Source organism: Nycticebus coucang, chromosome 15 (genome assembly GCF_027406575.1).
Source record: "Nycticebus coucang isolate mNycCou1 chromosome 15, mNycCou1.pri, whole genome shotgun sequence".
NCBI classification, from domain to species: Eukaryota; Metazoa; Chordata; class Mammalia; order Primates; family Lorisidae; genus Nycticebus; species Nycticebus coucang.
Genome location: NC_069794.1, coordinates 59116466 through 59138011, shown reverse-complemented (window position 1 = coordinate 59138011; position 21546 = coordinate 59116466). Strand labels below are relative to the sequence as shown.

At 42.3% G+C, this 21546-nt stretch overlaps 2 protein-coding genes and 1 pseudogene across 7 annotated transcripts in view; all 3 read left to right on the top strand.

Annotated features, from left to right (window-relative positions):
- Window positions 1-4380, top strand: part of MTRF1 (mitochondrial translation release factor 1) — a 36969-nt gene extending 32589 nt beyond the window's left edge. For all 6 annotated transcript variants that reach the window (XM_053563801.1, XM_053563800.1, XM_053563799.1 and 3 more), the window contains one exon: window positions 4139-4380. In XM_053563801.1, the coding sequence (XP_053419776.1) occupies window positions 4139-4252 (114 nt within the window). In that variant the 3' untranslated portion in view covers window positions 4253-4380. The remainder of the gene's footprint in view (window positions 1-4138) is intronic.
- An 8980-nt stretch (window positions 4381-13360) lies between these two features.
- Window positions 13361-15102, top strand: LOC128566780 (protein SEC13 homolog; annotated as a pseudogene).
- A 1260-nt stretch (window positions 15103-16362) lies between these two features.
- On the top strand, window positions 16363-21006 carry KBTBD7 (kelch repeat and BTB domain containing 7). The gene has a single exon (XM_053563793.1). The coding sequence runs from the start codon at window positions 16668-16670 to the stop codon at window positions 18750-18752; it is 2085 nt and encodes a 694-aa protein (XP_053419768.1). The 5' UTR covers window positions 16363-16667; the 3' UTR covers window positions 18753-21006.
- Window positions 21007-21546: the final 540 nt, after the last annotated feature.

Sequence of the window (21546 nt, the reverse complement as noted above, 5' to 3'; positions counted from 1 at the left end):
ACAGAGTGAGACTTAGTCCTTTTTTTTTTTAATTGAGACTCTGTCTTAACAAAAAATGAGACTGTCTCAAAAAAAAAAAAAAACAAACCATAATGTCTGTATCAAGGAGGAGAAAGTATTTGCCAATTTCCCTTTCCTCAGGAAACATACACTATTAGGCAAACATGTTTGGCCATATTATTCTTATTAGACCATATTTTTTCAGTTTTTCAGGTAGCAGTGACAAGTTTTTTCTGAGACAGCCACATTCTTATTATCTGTAATGGGCACATGCATACAGGTGCACAGAATAGATTTAGTTGCGAAACAGAAACAAAGTAACTGGCTGTTTTTTGGTTTGGGGGGGGTTTTCCAAGGTCTTTTTTTTTTTTTTTTTTTTTGAGACAGAGTCTCACTTTGTTACCCTTAGTACTGAGTGCTATGGCGTAATAGCTCACAGCAACCTCAAACTCTTGGGCTCAAGCGATTCTCTTGCCTCAGCCTCCCAGGTAGCTAGGACTACAGGCGCCTGCCACAATGCCTGACTTGTTTTTAGAGTCACCCAGTCTCTACTGGGTTTCGCTCTGGCTCAAGCTGGTCTGTAACTCCTGAGCTCAGGCAGTCCACCCACCTTGGCCTCCCAGAGTACTAGGATTATAGGTGCGAGCTACCTGGCCCAGCCTAGAGACAAGGTCTAATCTTGCTCTTCTTTACAGGCTGGAATACAGTGGTGCAGTCATAACTCACTGTATCATCCAAGTTCTGGGCTCAAACAAGCTTTCTGCCTTAGCCTCTCTGGTAGCTGGAAATACAGGTGTGCATCACAATATCTGACACTTATTTTTCTTAGTTTTTGAAGACATGGAGTCTGTGTTGCCCAGACTGGTCCAAAACTCCTGGCCTCAAGTGATTCTCCCAGCTCAGTCTTGGTTGTCATTATCAGTAACTTTTTACATCAGTTCCAAAGATGAAATCATCTGGGCAATGTCATAATAATTTGAACTATATACTGATTTTATAAGCAATTCCATATTATGCTCAAAATGGCAAACCTTAGTTTTAAAATCATCACATCTATGATTTTACTTTATTTAATTTAAGAGTTTGAGGTTTTACTATATGCTGATACTTTGGGGAATACAAAGATATCAAGACATACTCTTTCCTTACAGTTTGAGAGATAAGTCTGTACACTTACCTTAAATTCAACTTTAAGACCATTCAAGAAAAATTAAAGCCAGGCGTGGTGGCTTACGCCTGTAATCCTTGCACTGTGGGAGGCTGAGGTGGGTAGATTGCTTGAGCTTGGGAGTTTGAGACCAGCCTGAGCAAGAGTGAGACCCTGTCTCTACTAAAAATAAAAAAAATTAGGCAGGCATTGTGGTGGGTCCCTATAGTCCAAGCTACTTTGGAGGCTGAGGCAAGAGGATTACGTGAGCCCAAGAGTTTGAGGTTGCTGTGAGCTATGATGTCATAGCACTCAACCCCAGGGCAATAGAGTGAGAGTCTGTCTCCAAAAAAAAAAAAAAAAAAAGATTAAATATAAAATTAGTTCATACCTACTTTAAAACTGTTCTGTGTTCCATATGCCAACATTAGAGTATTTCCAAATGTTCTAAATTTTGAGCATTTCTAAAATATGGGATATCCAAATTCACTAATCCCAACAGCTTAACTACATAGAACTTAAATAACACATGAAATGTACTTGAAGGCACTATTTTTTTTTTTTTTGTAGCATATTTTGAAGTCAGGTAATGTGATGCCTCCTTTTTTTTTTTTTTTTTTTGAGACAGAGTCTCAAGGTGTCACCCTGGGTAGAGTCCCATAGAGTCACAGCTTACAGCAACCTCAAACTCTTAGGCTTAAGCGATCCTCTTGCCTCAGCCTCCCAAGTAGCTGGGACTATAGGCACCCACCACAATGCCTGGCTATTTTTTGGTTATAGTTGTCACTGTTGTTTGGCCGGCCTGGGCTGGATTTAAACCGCCAGCTCTGGTATATGTGGCTGGCACCTTAGCCACTTGAGCTTTAGGAGCCGAGCCTGAAGCCACTATCTTAGCCACTTTTCAGAGAACTATAGGGAGTACTATAGGGACATCCATTTCACCCAGTCGAATTATTTAGAGGCAAACACAAGACATTTTTTTTCTCAATATTTTTATTCTAAAATTTTTCAATCATGGCTTGGCACCCGTAGCTCAGTGAGTAGGGCACCAGCCACATACACCAAAGCTGGTGAGTTCAAGACCGGCCCAGGCCTGCTAAACAACAATGACACCTGCAACAAAAAAATAGCTGGGCACAGTGGCAGGCACCTGTAGTCCCAGCTGCTTGGGAGCCTGAGGCAAGAGAATTGCTTAAGCCCAAGAGTTTGAGGGTGCTGTGAGCTGTGACACCACAGCACTCTACTGAGGGTGACATAGTGAAATTCTGTCTCATATAATAAAAAATAAATATATAAATAAATAAAATGAAATTTTTCAATCATACATAATGTTTAAAGGTTAAGTCAGTTGAACACTCTACGGTCTACACCTAGATTGGACAATTGTTAACATTTTTCTCTATCTGCCTTCTCTTTCTTTCCTACCTCTCTACACCTGTGTTGCTATTGAACCATTTGAAAGCAGGCTGCAGACCATAAGATACTTTACCCCTAGATATTTCAACAAAAAATATTTTTTTTCTATGACAAAGACTTTGAGATTTTTAAACCAATTTAAGAAGAAAACTGTTCAAGACCAGCCTGGGCAACACAATGAGACCCTGTCTCTACAAACAAAAATTTTTTTTAACTAGCCAGGCATAGTGGTGCATGCGCTACTTAGGAGACTGAGACAGAAGCATCTCTAGAACTCAAGAGTTCAAGGTTACAGTGAGCCATGAGCACATTACTGCATTCTACCAGCCTGGGTGACAGAGTGACACTACCTATAAAGAAAAAAAGAAGGGGGCGGCGCCTGTGGCTCAGTGAGCAGGGCACCGGCCCCATATACCGAGGGTGGTGGGTTCAAACCCAGCCCCGGCCAAACTGCAACAAAAAAATAGCCGGGCTTTGTGGCGGGCGCCTGTAGTCCCAGCTACTCAGGAGGCTGAGGCAGGAGAATCGCCTGGGCCCAGGAGTTGGAGGTTGCTGTGAGCTGTGTGATGCCATGGCACTCTATCGAGGGCAATAAAGTGAAACTCTGTCTCTACAAAAAAAAAAAAAAAGGAAAAAAAAAATTCATAAACCAATGAATGGATTAAATGATCTAAATTTCGAGGGTTGGCATGAGAAGGGTGAATTGGAATGGTCTGGGAAGGCTTCCTCTGAGCCAGATTCACAGGATTTGTCAGGAAATAATGTGCACATTAGCGTGGCAACAAAATACTTGAGGGATTGAGACCTTTCAGTCTTTTCTTTCCTTTGGTAAATAACATATGAGTGAAAAGGGTGGAATTGTCAGGACAGAAAAACTACCTTCTGCACTATGGAGAAAGAAAGAAATTCAGCAAATATTCTCCCAAAGGTGGTTAGAGAACCTAGGATGGTGTTGTCATAAAAGCCAAACAGTGGAACTATTTAAAAAGGAAGGTGGTTGATTTCAAAAGTTGATTCATATCTCTTGGTTTTGTTGTCTCCAGAGTAGTAGAAAAGATCCAAATCTCAAAAAACTGATTTTAAAACAAAATGCTGGCTCGGTGTCTATAGCTCAGCGGCTAGGATGCTAGCCACATACACTGGAGCTGGTGGGTTTGAACCCAGCTCGGGCCTGCCAAACAACAAAGACAACTACAACCAAAAAAAAAATAACTGGACGTTGTGGCGGGCACCTGTAGTCCCAGCTACTTGGGAGGCTAAGGCAAAAGAATCACTTAAGCCCAAGACTTTGAGGTTGTTCAAACAACAGTTAAGACACTGTCAAGAAGAAAAACAAAAAAAACTAACTTAAGAAAGTAGAATTCCATATGCTCTTTTAGATTCATTTTTTTACACAAAAGCTACTAAAATGTGGGAATCCTCCCAGATTAGCAATTGCCTTCATTATATTATAGAACATTAGTAATCCTTTGTTGCTATTATATGACTACAGAGAAATGAAATAAATATACACATAACTCTTTGCTTTGTTACTTCATTTCTAATAATTTTTATGATAACTCTCTCTCTTGCCAGGAATTTTTATATGGTGAAAAATGCCTGGATCAGCTAATTCAGAGACTGCTCCAATCAGCAAATGAAGAAGCCATTGCTGAACTTTTGGAAGAAAACCTTAAATCAGCAAAATAAATGCTGATGTATTATTATGTTAATGAAATGGACCTATATCAAGAAGCAGACTGAGGCATGGAAATCTTTATGACTGTTTATAAAGTATAGCTATGAGTGTATAGTACTTACAAATACATTAATGAATCAAATTCCTATTCTGATTCATCCAGTAGAAAATAAGCAAGTATCAAAAAAAAAAAAGAAAATAAGTATCATCGAAAAGACAAAGTATTAAGACTTGACTGAGGACAGGTCACTGGTTCTCTCTATATGCCCCCTTTTTCTTTTGGAGACAAGAGTTTCACTGCGTTGCCCTCAATAGAGAGCTATGGCATCACAGCTCACAGCAACCTCAAACTCTTGGGCTCAAGTGATTCTCTTGCTTCAGCCTTTCGAGTAGCTGGGACTACAGGCACCCACAATAACACCCGGCTATGGGTAATTTATAATGAAAACAAATTTCTTACAATTCTGGAAGCTGGGAAGTACAAGGGCATGGCACCAACATCTAGTGAGATCCTTCTCACTGTGTCAGAATAATGGTGGAAGGTATCACATGGTAAGGCAGCAAGAGCATGCCCACTCAGGTTTCTCTTTATTTGTTTTCAGATAATAGTTAATTATTTTCCTCTTATAAAGCTACTGGTCCCACGGTGGGGACCCTATCTTGATGACCTCATGTAATCCTTATTACTTCCTAAAGGCCCACTTCCATGTTCTACCAACATATGATATTAAGTTTCAATACATGAAATCTGGAGCACCCATTCAAACCATAGCATCCCTTATTTCCTACATGACACTGATTTTTTTTTTTTACATTGATTTTTGAAATTCGAACAACTGCTTTGTAGAATGGATTTGTCTGACTGTTAGTAACTTTCATTCATCCGTTTTATTTAATACATCCAATTAAATGGATATACTATAAAAGTAAAAGTTAAGTCTAAAAAATTAAATTCAGATTAAATGTATATGAAGAGACTATTGTAAAATTCATATTGTATCACATCAGAAAGTTTCACCATTGGTAATGCTGAGTTTTGAAAACTACACAACTCTCAGCATATGACAACTTCATACAAACCATTGCATTAAGAGACTTGACCAAACTCTACCATGACTTCCAGCAGCATAAAGCCATGTCCTTAGAATGATCCCTTAAAATACCTGCCTGAGAAAGGTCAGGGCTACCAGGAAAACTTACTATCTGTGCTAACCCACACACACTTTTTGACAGGCTTCATTTAGCAACGGTTTGCAACCTATGGGTCGCGACCACTTTGTAACAATGAAAATACTTCGCAGCATTAGGAAGGTTGAGAACCACTGATTTAGAGGCTTTACTAAAAAGAATTTATAATTATTAATGTGTATCACTTGGAAACTTCTGTGTCGACCCCTAAGGCCCTGGTCTCGGTCGCTGCAGGAAGGAACCAGGTGTGACATGGATTAGAAGTACAAGCTTGCGGGAGGTGGGCTAAACTTAAGTGCAGGGTAGCCCTGAGTCCCCTCCACAACAGCTGTTTATTAAGGTTATACACAACAAGTGTGGAGAGTTAAGGAATGACATACACAGCAGGTGTGGAGAGTTAAGGTCATTACATATGAGGGCTGCATGGTTAAGGATTGCCACGTGCTCTTTCCCCACGTGTTTTTTCCCCACAACCCCCATGAAGAACTACTAAGCATCAATGTTTAACACATGCTTACTAGTGAGTGACCCATCTTATCTCATTCCGGAACACTGAGTTACTAGGCTTGCCAGGAGACTGTCCTGTTCTTAGCATTTCCTTTTAATGTAGTAAGAATCAGTAACTGTGCTTTGCAAGCATGGTGTCCATTCCTCCCAGAGGTCCTCAAACTTTTTAAACAGGAGGCCAGTTCACTGTCCCTCAGACCATTGGAGGCTGGACTATAGTTAAAAAAAAAAAAAAAACTATGAACAAATTCCTATGCACAGGGCAAATATCTTATTTTGAAGTAAAAAAAACAAAACGGGAACTGCTCCCAAAAATCACACTGCCTCATGTGGCCCGCGGGCTCTAGTTTGAAAGTTTGAGGACCCCTGCCCGGAGAAGCATCTATCTCAAGGACAGAGTCATCCCTTTGAAATATATTCATCACAAAGGATGGGGCCTCTATTCACCAGTCTCTGTGGGAACACTATCATCTATATTTTAGGTATATTTTTTTAAATCATATTTGAAATTAAGTCAAGCAACCTAGCATCAACAAACTGCTAGTCACAATCAAAAAATTTTTAGGCAGGGCGTGGTGGCTCATGCCTGTATTCCTAGCACTCTGGGAGGCCAAGGCCAGTGGATTGCCTGAGCTCACGAGTTCAAGACTAGCCTGAGCAAGAGTGAGACCCATCTCTAGTAAAAATAGAAAAACTAGCCAGGGGCGGTGCCTGTGGCTCAAAGGAGTAGAAGCACTGGCCCCATATGCTGGAGGTGGCGGGTTCAAACCCAGCCCCGGCCAGAAACTGAAAAAAAAGAAAAACTAGCCAGGTGTGATTTCCTGCGCCTGTTATTCCCAGCTACTTGGGAGGCTGAGGCAAAGGGATCTTTTGAGCCCAACAGTTTGAGGTTGCTGTGAGCTGTGATGCCATGCCCTTTATTCAGGGGCTATAGAGTAAGACTCTGCTTCAAAAAAACCCCTTTTTTAAACATTATTTTTTAAAGTGTTATGTTGCAGGGGACAATAGCTATTGGGAGCGTTAGGGTTGGGGAAGTGGACCTTCTGGAATGCTGGTAATATTCCATTTCTTGATTACATTCCAATGTTTGTTTATTATTTTCTCTGCATATATATGCTATACTTTAATACAATTTTTTTTTTTAGACAGTCTCACTCTGTCGCCCTGGGTAGAGTCAGGCATCATCATAGCTCATAGCAAACCTCAAACTTAAGTGGTTCTCCTGCCTCAGGCTCCCAGGTAGCTGGGGCAACAGGTGTCCACCATGACGCCCAGCTAGTTTTTTCTATTTTTTTTTTTTTTTTGTGGTTTTTGGCCGGGGCTGGGTTTGAACCCGCCATCTCTGGCATATGGGACCAGCACCCTACTCCTTGAGCCACAGGCGCCGCCCTTTTTTTTTTTTTTTTTGTAGAGACAGAGTCTCACTGTACTGCCCTCGGGTAGAGTGCCGTGGCGTCACACGGCTCACAGCAACCTCTAACTCTTGGGCTTACGCGATTCTCTTGCCTCAGCCTCCCGAGCAGCTGGGACTACAGGCGCCCACCACAACGCTCGGCTATAGTTTTTTCTATTTTTAATAGAGACAGGGTCTCAATGTTGCTCAGGCTAGTCTGGAACTCTTGAGCTCAAGCAATCCCGCCCATCTTCGGCCTCCAAGAGTACTAGGATTACAGGTGTGAGCTACTGCACCACGCCTTTTTTTTTTTTTTTGAGACAGAGTCTCACTTTATTACCCTGGGTAGAGTGCTATGGCATCATAGCTCACAGCACCCTCAAACTCTTGGGCTCACAGCAATTCTCTTCCCTCAGACTCCCTGGTAGCTCGGACTACAGGTGCCTGCCACAGTGACCGGCTATTTTAGAGACCAGATCAGACGAGGTCTTGCTCTTGCTCAGGCTGGTCTCTAATTCCTGAACTCAGGAAGTCCACTCACCTCAGCCTCACAGAGTGCTAGGATTACAGGTGTGAGCCATCAGTACAAATTTTTTAAATGATAAAATTACTGCTTTGAAAATACAGGGCCCACAAAGGCAGTTTTTTTTTTTGTAGAAACAGTGTCTCACTTTATCACCCTTGGTAGAGTGCCATGGTGTCACACAGCTCACAACAACCTCCAACTCCTGGGCTTAGGAGATTCTCCTTGCCTCAGCCTCCCGAGTAGCTGGGACTACAGGCACCCGCCACAACGCCCAGCCATTTTTTTGTTGCAGTTTGGCCGGGGCCGGGTTTGAACCTGCCACCCTCGGTATATGGGGCACACCCTACCCACTGAGCCACAGATGCCGCCCCACAAAGACACTTTTTAAAATTTTATTTATTTATTTTGCAGTTTTGGCCAGGGCCAGGCTTGAACCTGCCACCCCAGGTATATGGGGCCGGTGCCCTACTCCTTGGGCCACAGGCGCTGCCCCAAGGCTCAGTGAGTAAGGCCCCGGCCCCATATACTGAGGGTGGTGGGTTCAAACCCAGCCCTGGCCAAACTGCAACAAAAAATAGCCAGGCATTGTGGCGGGCATCTGTAGTCCCAGCTACTCGGGAGGCTGAGGCAGGAGAATCACCTAAGCCTAAGAGCTGGAGGTTGCTGTGAGCTGTGATGCCACAGCACTCTACCGACGGCGATAAAGTGAGACTCTGTCTCTGTTAAAAAAAAAAAAAAAATTATAACTTAGAGGCTGAGGCTGAAGGATCACTTGAGCTCATGAGTTCGAAACCAGCCTGGGCATCATGACCCCAGTTCTAAAGAAAATAGTGTATGACAGGTTTGGAATGAATTAGCTGCCACTAAATAATGTGAAACAGAAGTCATGCATGAGGGAGGGTGAATCCATAAAATCTCTCATGGTAGCTGATGATTAAAGGCAGTGCGGAGTAGTCTTAGTCCATTTCCTGATGCTTTTCTCAGAATACCTGAAATTGGGTTGTTTATAAAGAAAAGGAATTTATTTCTTACAGTTCTGGAGGCAGAGAAATCCAAGGTTGAGGGACTGAATCTGATGAGGATCTTCTTGCTGGTATGTACTGTGGCAGAGTCCCAAGGCAGTACAGGGCATCACATGCTGAGGAGACCAACCATGCTAGCTCAGGTCTCTTCCTCTTCTTATAAAGCCACCATTTCCCTTCCTATGAAGACCCATTAATCCATTAACCTATTGTTCCATTAACCTACAAATGAATTAATTCATGAGGGCAGAGCCCTTGTGATCCAATCACCTCTTAAAGGTTCCATCTCTCAATACTGCCTCATTGGGGATTAAGTTTCAACTTGTGTTTTGGTGGGTAAATTTAAACCATATCAGGAATCATATCATATTTATAGAAATAAAGGAGTGAACAATTTTAAGATTCTACTTAAACATCATAGAGTGAAAACAATACTGATGGGCCCAGGATGTAAAGCTGGTGGTTCCTTATGGTATGCCTGACAGTGAGCTGAGGTAGTGGGGGAGAGAGCAGGAGGCTGTTGACAGGTGTGGCAGGAGAAGGAGGTGGGGTGAATCACTTATGAATCACAGAAGCCTAAATTGTGAAAAGGTGAGTGGGTGCGATGCTTTCACAGCCTCGTTATGAAGGAAAATAAAGGTTGCCATGGAGGACAAACAAGTGAAATGCTTTGTAAGTAACAGTGGTTGAAGTAAGAACTGAGATGGGTTCCAGAAAGTAGAGGACTTAGACACTACTCTGCATGAATGGAACTTAAAAGAAGAAAATCAGGAGCTACATTCAGAAGAGGAGAAGGGGTGCCCCAGGAAACAGGATATCTAGTCTACCAGAGAGAAATGTTGAAGTCATCCGGAAATGGTGACAATACTGCCAAGACATTTCAGCCTTCTCAGAAAAGTCAAGTGATCCCACTACTGAAAATATTCATGAACATAATTGGAGGTAAAGAATTCCTAAAGAACTGAAACCATGTTTTGTTGATGACTGAGATGTAATTACTGAAAGCTGTAAAAACAGCTTTCTTTCTTTTCTTTTTTTTTTTTTTTGGAGACAGAGTCTCAAGCTGTCACCCTGAGTAGAGTACCATGGCATCATAGCTCACAGCAACCTCTAAATTTCAGGCTCAAGATATCCTCTTGCCTCAGTTTTTCTATTTTTAGTAGAGACAGGGCTTTTGCTTTTACTCAGGCTGGTCTCAAACTCATGAGCTCAAGCAATCCACTGGCCTTGGCCTCCTAGAGTGCTATGATTACAGGTGTGAGCCACAGCTCCTGGCCTAAAAACAGCTCTTTTATCTTCTTCCTGCCAGGAAAAATGTGGATTCTATTGTAGAGGATTATGCAAATTACAAGAAAACTTGAGGAAATACAGATAATGAGGAGTATGTTATTAATAAAGTTGTGGCAGGAATAAAAGAATTCTTGAATATAACGTTGGGTGCTCACCTACTCTACAAATTTGAAAGATCACAGTATGCTGAAATCCTTAAAGATAACCCAGAGGCACCTGAGTCCCAGGTAGCTACTGAGGTAATCTGTATGAATCGGAACAATGTTGGCTTATACTCCTCCAAATGAGAAGGGCCTTGCTTTAGAACTGAACTATCTTCACAATGATTTCCTAGCAAAGAATTCTGCAATTTTGTTTAGTGCGGGCAATTATGAAATTGATATATAATTTAGAGTACATAAAATACACAGATCTAAAGAGTACAGTTCACTGAGTTTGACAATTGCATTTACTCTTATAACCACGAGCCTGATCAAGAAGAAAACATTTGCATCACCTCTGAAGGTTTCCTCTTGTTTCTTTCTAGTCAATGTAGTGGTGTGCCACCCCATACCCAAGAGCGATAGCATCTATGATGATTTTTATTCTCCAGAAATTTCACATTGATTTCACATCAATTGGCATAGTATATACTCTTGTGTATTTGGCTTCTTTGCTCAACATTATTGCTTGTATAAGAGAATCATCCACATTATTGCTTGTATAAGAGTTTGCATTTTATTTATTTATTTATTTTTGTAGAGACAAGAGTTTCACTTTATTGCCCTTGGTAGAGTGCCGTGGCATCACACAGCTCACAGCAACCTCCAACTCCTGGGCTTAGGCGATTCTCCTGCCTCAGCCTCCCGAGCAGCTGGGACTACAGGCGCCTGCGACAACGCCCGGCTATTTTTATGTTGCAGTTTGGCCTGGGCTGGGTTTGAACCCGCCACTCTTGGTATATGGGGCCGGCGCCCTGCTCACTGAGCCACAGGTGCTGCCTGCATTTTATTTTTGAGTAGTATTTACACTGTCTGAACATACTACAATTTTTTTCATTGTGTTGATTTATACTTGGCTTGTTTCCAAGTATAGGAAACAAGCCAAGGTACAAGTTTTTAGGATGGTATGGATAAAGCTATTAGGAAAATTTGTATGCGAGTCTTTTTTGTAGATATATGTTTTAGTTCCCTTTGATCAATTTCTTAGGAGTGAAATTACTGGCCGTTTAACATTAAAATAAATTATTATTATTATTATTTTTGAGACAGTCTTACTATGTCACCCTTGGTAGAGTGCCATGGTGTCACAGCTCACAACAACCTCAAACTCTTGGGTTTAAGCGATTTTCTTGCCTCAAGCCTCCCAAGTAGATGGGACTACAGGTTCCCACCACAATGCCCGGCTATTTTGTTGTTGTTGTTGTTGTAGTTGTCATGGGTTTGAACCCACCAACCCTGGTGTATGTGGCCAGCGCCCTAGCCGCTGAGCAATAGGCACTGAGCCAAAAAACTATTATTAATATATGAGAGCTCCAATGGCTGCATATTTTCAGCAATAAATAATGTAGATCTTTTTAAGTTTAGCCGTTCTGGAGGTGTTCAGTGTTTTCTCACTGTCACCTAATAGTGAATGACATTGAACATCTTTTCATATGTTTACTGGCCATCAGTTATACATAGTGCCAATATTTTTCCTGTTCTATACCTTACCTATTAATTTTTTTTTTAGCTTACATTTTTTGTTTTCATTGCCTTTGGAAGGTCGGCAGCTTGTAATTTTGTTGAAATTCACTTAGTTTTTTTTTTTAATGATTCATGTTTTTTGTGTCCTAAGAAATCTTTGCCAACCACAATGTTATGGTGATGGTCATCCATGTTTTGTTTTAGAAACTTTATGGTTTTTATCTTTCCATTTAGCATAAATGTCATTTCAATTAATTTTTGTTTATGGCATAAAGTAGGGGTGAAGGTTAACTTTTGTCTTACATTCTGATCCAGTTTTTCCAACACCATTTATTTATTTATTTATTTATTTTGAGACAGAGTCTCACTTTGTTGCCCTCGGTAGAGTGCCGTGGCATCACACCTCACAGCAACCTGCAGCTCTTGGGCTTAGGCGATTCTCTTGCCTCAGCCTCCCGAGTAGCTGGGATTACAAGTGCCCGCCACAACACCCAGCTATTTTTTTGTTGTTGTTGCAGTTTGGCCAGGGCCGGGTTTGAACCTGCCACCCTTAGTGTATGGCGCAGTGCCCTACTCACTGAGCCACAGGCACTGCCCCAACATCATTTATTATAAGGACTTTTTTTTCTCCAGGGAATTGTGTTGGTATCAATGCCGTGTTTCTAACATTTAAAATGTAGTTCCTCAGTTACACTAGCCACATTTTAACTACTCAAGAGCAACATATGGCTTCTGGCTATTCTATCAGTCAGCACAGATATAAAATATTTCCAACATTGCAGAAAGTTCTACAAGACAGCGCTGCTCTAGACTTTAGGAAATAGTGTCCAATAAATATTTTGGATTCTTTGAAAGGCAATCTAAGCCAAATAACAACAATCTAAGCCTAGGTAAAGGCAGATGTAATGAAGTGAAAAATAAGGCTCTGAACTTATATGATATACCTAGGGTAGTCAAAGTCGTAGAGATAGAAAGTAGAATCATGGTTACCAGAAGTTGGGGGAATGGAGACTTATCCTCATGGGAGGTAACAGGTACAGCTTTTCAGTCTTGTGAGATAAGAGTTCTGAAGATGGATGGTGGTGATGGTTTAAAACAATATACTTAATGGGAAAAGACTTTTTTTTTTTTTTTGAGACAGAGCATCACTTTTGTTGCAGTTTGGCCGGGGCTGGGTTCGAACCCACCACCCTCGGTATATGGGGCCGGCATCCTACTCACTGAGCCATGGGCGCTGCCCAGGGAAAAGATCTTTTTTTTTTTTTTTTGGTAGAGACAGAGTCTCACTGTACGCCCTCAGGTAGGTGCTGTGGCGTCACATGGCTCACAGCAACCTCTAACTCTTGGGCTTAAGCGATTCTCTTGCCTCAGCCTCCCAAGCAGCTGGGACTACAGGCGCCTGCCACAACGCCCGGCTATTTTTTTGTTGCAGTTTGGCTGGGGCTGGGTTTGAACCTCAGCATATGGGGCCGGCGCCCTACTCACTGAGCCACAGGCGCCGCCCGGGAAAAGATTTTTTAAATGGAAAATTTAATGTTATGTATATTTTCCCTATATAAAAAAAGTTTTAAAAAATGTAATGTTCATGCTTTTAATCATTAGGTTATGGTAACTCATGCCAAATTAGCAGCAGGAACATTCATTGGTTTTTAAATAAAAGTTCTCATTAAAAAAAAAATACTGGGATGCCGCTGCCAGGAGCTGCCATGTCCGAAGCCTGGAGCCGCCACTGCCGCAGCCATGGTATCAGTAATTAACACTGTGGACACCTCCCATGAGGGTATGATTCACGATGCCCAGATGAACTACTATGGCACCCGCCTGGCAACCCGCTCATCAGACAGGTCCGTGAAAATCTTAAATGTGCACAATAGAGGGCAGATCCTCATCGCTGATCTCAAAGGTCATGAGGGTCCTGTGTGGCAAGTGGCCTGGGCCCACCCCATGTACAGCAATATCCTGGCATTCTGCTTTTAGGACCACAAAGTCATTATGTGGAAAGAGGAAAATGGCACCTGGGAGAAGACCCATAAGCACTCAGGACACGACTCCTCAGTAAACTCTTGTGTGCTGGGCCCCCCATGACTACGGCCTGATCCTAGCCTGTGGGAGCTCAGACAGGGCTATCTCCCTGCTGACCTACACTGAGGAAGGCCAATGGGAAGTGAAGAAGATCAACAACACTCACACTACTGGCTGTGATGCTGTCAGTTGCCCCCCTTACCCCCAGACCCCTGTTGTACCTGGAAGCCTCTTAGACCAGCCATCAGGACAGAAACCCAATTACATCAAGAAGTTTGCCTCAGGTGGCTGTGACAACCTCATCAAGCTGTGGAAAGAGGATGAGGATGGCCAGTGGAAGGAGGAACAGAAGCTGACTGGGTCTGAGATGTGGCCTGGGCCCCCTCCATTGGCCTGCCCACCAGCACCATTGCCAGCTGCTCCCAGGATGGTCGTGTGTTTATCTGGACCTGCAACCATGCGTCAGGCAACACATGGTCCCCCAAATTGCTGCACAAGTTCAATGATGCCCTGTGGCATGTGAGCAGGTCCTTCACAGCCAACATTCTGGCCATCTCTAGCAGGGACAATAAGGCAACCTTGTGGAAAGAGTCTGTTGACGGGCAGTAGGTGTGCATCAGTGATGGCACCAAAGGCCAGGGCTCTGTGCCAGCTTCAGTCACAGAGGGCCAGCAGAATGAGCAGTGACCAGACAGGTGGGGCCAGGCTCACCCACCAGCTCCAGGACTGCCCTTCCTGGGCCAACTGACCAAACAACTGGGAAGAGCTCCCAACTCCAACAAGATTATTTTCCAAGGAATAATTGCAAATGCCACAGTTTGATCATCTGCCTTAACATGATTTGATATGTTTATAAATTTACTGTCTAGCTGAAAGTACTCATGAAGAAGAAACTACAAATGATCCTCAAATCTATTATTTTAAAATACTTTTGGTCATTTTTATGTTACCCTTGGGTTCAGGCATTATTGGGGGAGGGATGTTTCCAAAGTAATTAAAGTCATGTTCCTTTAAAAATAATAATAACAATAATCTCTAATCCTTGATTTTGATGATTTAACAATGTTGAACATTACATTTATATATAAAAAGACTTTTGTAAAGTACAGATTGTACTTTATTCAAGGAATGTCAGGGCATTTATGAATGCCCCCCTGTGCTTTCCCGGGCACAGTGGCTCACACCTGTAATCCTAGCACTCTGGAAGGCCAAGGTGGGTGGATAGCCTGAGCTCAAGAGTTGGAGATTGCTGTGAGCTACAATGACGCCACAGCACTCTACCCAGGGTGACAGCTTGAGACTGTCTCAAAAAAAAAAAAGGAATCGTGCTTTTGTACAGTACAAAGTCTGTTGAAATATTTTGAATTAAAATTCTCCTTAAAATGCCTTAATAAAGGCAAATGCGGGATTCAATTTGTAGAAAGGCAGTAAATGCAGCTGTGTTAGATAACTTGAAAACACTATTTAAAGACTTACTGAAGTACTGTGAGCGTTTTCAAGTTTGTTGAAAATAGTTTTGCTCCCTAGGGAGGAAATGTTGACTTGGTAAGAGCACCAAACCTATTTATATAGTATATGCCTACTTGCATATTTAAGGCCTTTTTAAAAAAATTTGAGACAGAGTCTCACTCTGTTGCCCCAAGTTAGAATGCCTTGGCTTCAGCCTAGCTAACAGTAACTTCAATCTTCTGGCTCAAGCAATTCTCCTGTCTCAGCATCCCCAGTAGCTGGGACTACAGGTACCCACCACTGCTGCAGCTTAGGCCATCTATTAGTACTGTTCTCTAGGACCTTAGCTTAGTCATCTAACACCTCCTAATGGTCGTATGGACCTTGTTTAATATTGAAAATGTTAATACTCTTCAGACCTTTCAAAAGAAAAAATATGAAAAACTGCAAATTAATTTGCAGGTTTTTAAAGGCTTAGTTTCAAATTAGTATGTCACTCACTTATGAATTCTACAAAAAAGGCTAACAATTATAGACTGTATTCTAAGCACGATTTATCACTTTATTAATCTTCTAATAAGAAAATATGTATCGGGCAGCGCCTGTGGCTCAAGGAGTAGGGCGCTGGTCCCATATGCCGGAGGTGGCGGGTTCAAACCCAGCCCTCGGCCAAAAACCACAAAAAAAAAAAAAAAAAAGAAAAGAAAATATGTATCAAAGAGTCCTAAATAAATTATGTCATTCGATATTCACACAATCCTATGAATTACTATTAGCCCTATTTTGCTAAGAAAACTTTTCGGAGAAAAATCACAAAAGTAATGACTAATAACACGGGGTTTCTACTCTGGGATTGTAAACCAATATTCTTAACCATCAAACCCAGGAGATCAACGCTTGCTAGTTCTGTTAGATAAGATAACGCAGGCAACGACGAGAAAGCTCGCGATACCTCGCAAACTACCACTCCCAACACGCAAAGCGGCTTCTGCCTCTGCCCAGCAGCCCGCAGAGCCCCAGACTGCCTCGAGGCGCGAAAGGCAAGCTGGGAGCGGTGGTTCTCTTAGACGCCTACCGGTTTCGCCAGCGCGGCGGTGGCTGCTCTCTCGGCTCCAGCCATCGGGTCCGGTGAGGGCAGGCAGAGGCGGAGAAAGGGCGCGGAACTGCAGTGGGTGAGTCAGGCACTGTCTACGTGATAAAGGGAGGCGGCGCCGCGGCGTAGGGCTGAATTAAGTGAGTGCGGCCCGTGCCGCGGTCCGGTCCGCGACGCCGCTGCCTTAGCGTCAGCGAGGGAAGGGTGAGGAGGAGCCAGAGCCGGGTCCCCGCCGCTGTTCTCGTCCTCAGCACTCCGCCGCCATCTCCACCATGCAATCTCGGGAAGACGCCCCGCGCTCTCGCCGCCTGGCCAGTCCCCGCGGCGTGAGGCGGCCCAAGAGGATTTCTAAGCCCTCGGTTTCGGCCTTTTTCACGGGCCCAGAAGAATTAAAGGACTCGGCTCATTCTGCAGCCTTGCTGGCGCAGCTCAAGTCCTTCTACGACGCGCGGCTGCTGTGTGATGTGACCATCGAGGTGGTGACGCCTGGCAGCGGGCCCGGCACAGGTCGCCTGTTTTCCTGTAATCGCAACGTGCTGGCAGCGGCGTGTCCCTACTTCAAGAGCATGTTCACGGGCGGCATGTACGAGAGCCAGCAGGCGAGCGTGACCATGCACGATGTGGACGCCGAGTCCTTCGAGGTGTTGGTCGACTACTGCTACACAGGTCGTGTGTCCCTGAGTGAGGCCAACGTGCAGCGCCTGTACGCAGCCTCCGACATGCTCCAGCTGGAGTATGTCCGGGAAGCCTGTGCCTCATTCTTAGCCCGCCGTCTTGACCTGGCCAACTGCACTGCCATCCTCAAATTTGCCGACGCCTTTGACCATCACAAGCTACGCTCTCAGGCTCAGTCCTTTATTGCTCACAACTTCAAGCAGCTCAGTCGAATGGGTTCAATTCGGGAGGAGACTCTGGCAGATCTGACCCTGGCCCAGCTGCTGGCCGTCCTGCGCCTGGATAGTCTGGACATAGAAAGTGAGCGGACTGTGTGCCACGTGGCCATGCAGTGGTTGGAGGCTGCCCCCAAAGAGCGGGGTTCTAGTGCCGCAGAAGTGTTCAAATGTGTCCGCTGGGCTCACTTCACAGAAGAGGATCAGGACTATCTGCAAGGGCTGCTCACCAAGCCCATCGTGAAGAAGTACTGCCTAGACACTATCCAAGGAGCCCTACAGATGCGTTATGGTGACATGCTGTACAAGTCTCTGGTACCAAAGCCAAACAGCAGCAGCAGCAGCAGTAGCAGTAGCAGCAGCAGCAGCAGCAGCAGCAGCAACAACTCTGTTGTATCTGCAATAGAAAATCCACCCCAGAGGCTAGGTATGTGTGCCAAGGAAATGGTGATCTTTTTTGGACATCCCAGAGATCCTTTTCTCTGCTATGACCCATACTCAGGGGACATTTACACAATGCCTTCACCTTTGACCAGCTTGGCTCACACTAAAACTATCACCTCCTCAGCTGTCTGTGTCTCTCCAGACCATGACATATATCTAGCAGCCCAGCCCAGAAAAGACCTCTGGGTGTACAAACCAGCCCAGAATAGTTGGCAACAACTTGCAGACCGCTTACTGTGTCGTGAGGGCATGGATGTGGCATACCTCAATGGCTACATTTACATTTTGGGTGGGAGAGACCCTATCACAGGTGTTAAATTGAAGGAAGTGGAATGCTATAGCGTTCAGAGGAACCAATGGGCACTGGTGGCTCCTGTACCCCATTCCTTCTATTCCTTTGAACTAATAGTGGTTCAGAACTATCTTTATGCTGTCAACAGTAAGCGCATGCTCTGCTATGATCCTAGCCACAATATGTGGCTGAACTGTGCTTCTCTTAAACGCAGTGACTTTCAGGAAGCATGTGTCTTTAATGATGAGATCTACTGCATCTGTGACATCCCAGTCATGAAGGTCTACAATCCAGCAAGGGGAGAATGGAGGCGGATTAGTAATATTCCCTTGGACTCAGAGACCCACAACTATCAGATCGTCAATCATGACCAAAAGTTGCTCCTCATCGCTTCTACAACCCCACAATGGAAAAAGAACCGGGTGTCTGTGTATGAGTACGATACTAGGGAAGACCAGTGGATTAATATAGGTATCATGTTAGGCCTTTTGCAGTTTGACTCTGGGTATATTTGCCTCTGTGCTCGTGTTTATCCTTCTTGCCTTGAACCTGGTCAGAGTTTCATCACTGAGGAAGATGATGCACGGAGTGAGTCTAGTACTGAATGGGACTTAGATGGATTCAGTGAGCTGGACTCTGAGTCAGGAAGTTCAAGTTCTTTTTCTGATGATGAAGTCTGGGTGCAAGTAGCACCTCAGAGAAATGCACAGAATCAGCAGGGTTCTTTGTAAATAGTATTTTGAAACACTAAGATGTCTCTACTGCTATAGAATGTATCTTAAAAAGATATCCCTTTTTTCCCCTGGGGGAAAAAAAGTTGATTGATTAGGACCACAGGTTTGGTTTAGCAAGGGTAATATTTTGAAATAATACAAAATAGAAACACCCCATGAAATCAACCTATTTAGTAATTTACTGTGCTAAAAGTCCAGAATTAAAGTATGCAAAAGTGAACTATACAATCGATTAGGATGCTTTGTTTTTTTCCTTTGTTCAGATACTCATTGTGTGGGTGGGTTTTATTTGGTCAGATTTTTGTTTTTTTTTAATTTAGTATTCTGTTAATTTCTAAATTTTGTTTAGTGCCACAGGAGTTTTACTTTGTATGATAGAAAACTGGACTGGGAATTGTTGGTAGAGTTTTGAAGGTATATTATTTTCCTTCAGATTAATGAAAGTAGATTTCCTAAGTTTTTAATATTCTAAGTTAAATATACTTTGTTAAAATTTAGCGGAGAAAAGGATATTTACATATTAAGGTTACTGAATAGTGATTTCATTCTGATAATGTGTAGAATGGCCTTACAAGTTCATAGGATATAAAAAAAAAATCAGGATTCTGCTGATTTAAAAGAAATTTCGGTTTTTTTGGAATGTAAAATGTTTATTTGCTCAATGTGACTAATTTTCTATATAAACAAGAAACATCTGTTCTTGTAGTGCCACAAATTATTCAAACACCCTTCTAAACCAAAAAAAATACATATATATATGAACTTGTTCTCCAAGTTCATATTTTTGATCTGTGCTTGATACATGCTTCATGAGTCAGAGGAATAATTTTTTTCCTACTAGGCAAAGATTTATTTGCTTCCCTAAAACATCTTAGCTGTATAGTTTTGTTGTTCATCCTAGAGGACTCTTCAGCAGAAAGTGATTTATTCTTCACTGTTTTTGTGAGGTAATACTGGTTTTGAAAATATGTATAAGCTAAAAACTATTTTATTGAGACCAGTAGTAATTGTGTCTATCAACTATAAAATCAAGTGCCAGCAAAGAACTTTAAAACTTTAAGCTATGTATAGAACTGTTTTGTGTTGCATTGTAATGTTCTGTTTTGTAAGTCACTGTAAATGTTCTTGATATCAGCTTGAAGGTATTTTTGTATTAAAAGTTGACCAGGTAAAGAACATCAGTGGATGGCATTTGGGGCCAGTAGTGAAAGTGTATTTCCTCTAAAATATTCCCCTAAGCAGTGGTGTATATGGTTATTTTATTATGGTATTAGTAGTATATGTTCTGTTTCTCTGAACCATGCTCCAGTCCTTGGTTGTTTTTTTTTTTTTTTTTTTGGTCACCATATATTTGGGGAAGTCCATTAATAGATACTAAATTGCACATAACATTGTTAAATATAAGAAAATATAGGTGCTTAACGTTTGAAGGTTTATTAATACTTGTGGTTGTCTTAACATATATGATAAATGATGTACATATACAGATGTTTCTGGTGTTTACATTTTTATATACCCATATAGAATAATCTTCCTGAATTTTTGTTCAATAACATGCTAATTCCTCTTCTATGTTTATTCTCTAGTGACAGAATAGCTAACATTCTTACCTTGGCAGAGGACAGAGGAGGCTGATCTGAGGTGGGGAACTGAATTTTTGAATGAGAAAAGGATAAAGAAACTAAAAAACCCACAAATAATGTTTTCTTAGCCATTTTGATAAGCCTACAAGACATTCCTGTTTAACATCATTTCTAGTGAAATAAGATGTCTGCCCTACTAGTATATGTTTCTTCAAAAGGGTAAATATGTTTTAGTGGCCAAAGGCTAATTTTTATTCCATTTGACATCAGGGAGATGATAAGCACTGCTCTTTTAACATAGAAAGCTATTTCCACATATTTTTGTTTGGGGGTCAACTTTACCATTAACTTTTTGTTAAAATGATAGCTTTTTGTTCTGTAACACTGAAACATGACAATACTTAACCAAATTACTCATCTGCAGAATAAAGGTATTCAACTAATGTATAAAAGGCAAATTCTTCAATTTGTCATTCTTAACTATTTAGGTAAAGCCTAGGCTAGATAGTAGGAATGTCTTGATTTACAATGAGGTTTTCTTGGTAAGGGGTAAGGATTTTGGTTTTGTGACATATTTGTGTATTAGGGAGTAAATATTAATTATTATTTTACAGATAAGTGATTTGTATGTGGTTAGTTATAAATAAAACTGGTACTAGAACCCAGGCTTCCTGACTTTAATTCACTGGTTCTGCTAAATGTATAAAAGCCCTGTTGCACAGTGACACACTAGCAGTGTTGTAATGTCTCTTTGATAAGAGAGCACTTTTGTCCTCGTTTTCCAATTAGACTTTTTCTTTCTTTTTTGAGACTGTCTTATTATGCCGCCCTCGGTAGAGTGCCATGTTGTCACAGCTCACAGCAACTTCAAACTCTTGAGCTCAAGTGATGCTCTTGCCTCAGCCTTCCAAGTAGTTGGGACTGTAGGTGCCTGCCACAATGCCTGGCTATTTTTTTTTTTTGTACTAGTTGTCATTTAGCTGGCCTGGGCCGGGTTCCAGCTAGCCAGCCTGGGTGTATGTGGCCAACACCCTAGCCACTGAACTATGGACACCACCAGAATTCACATCATTTTGATGAACACATACTAGTAATATCTCTAAAACAAAAATTCCAGCAGTGCCTGTGGCTCAGTGAGTAGGGTGCCAGCCCCATATACTGAGGATGGTGGATTCGAACCCATCAGGCCAAACTGCAACAAAATAATA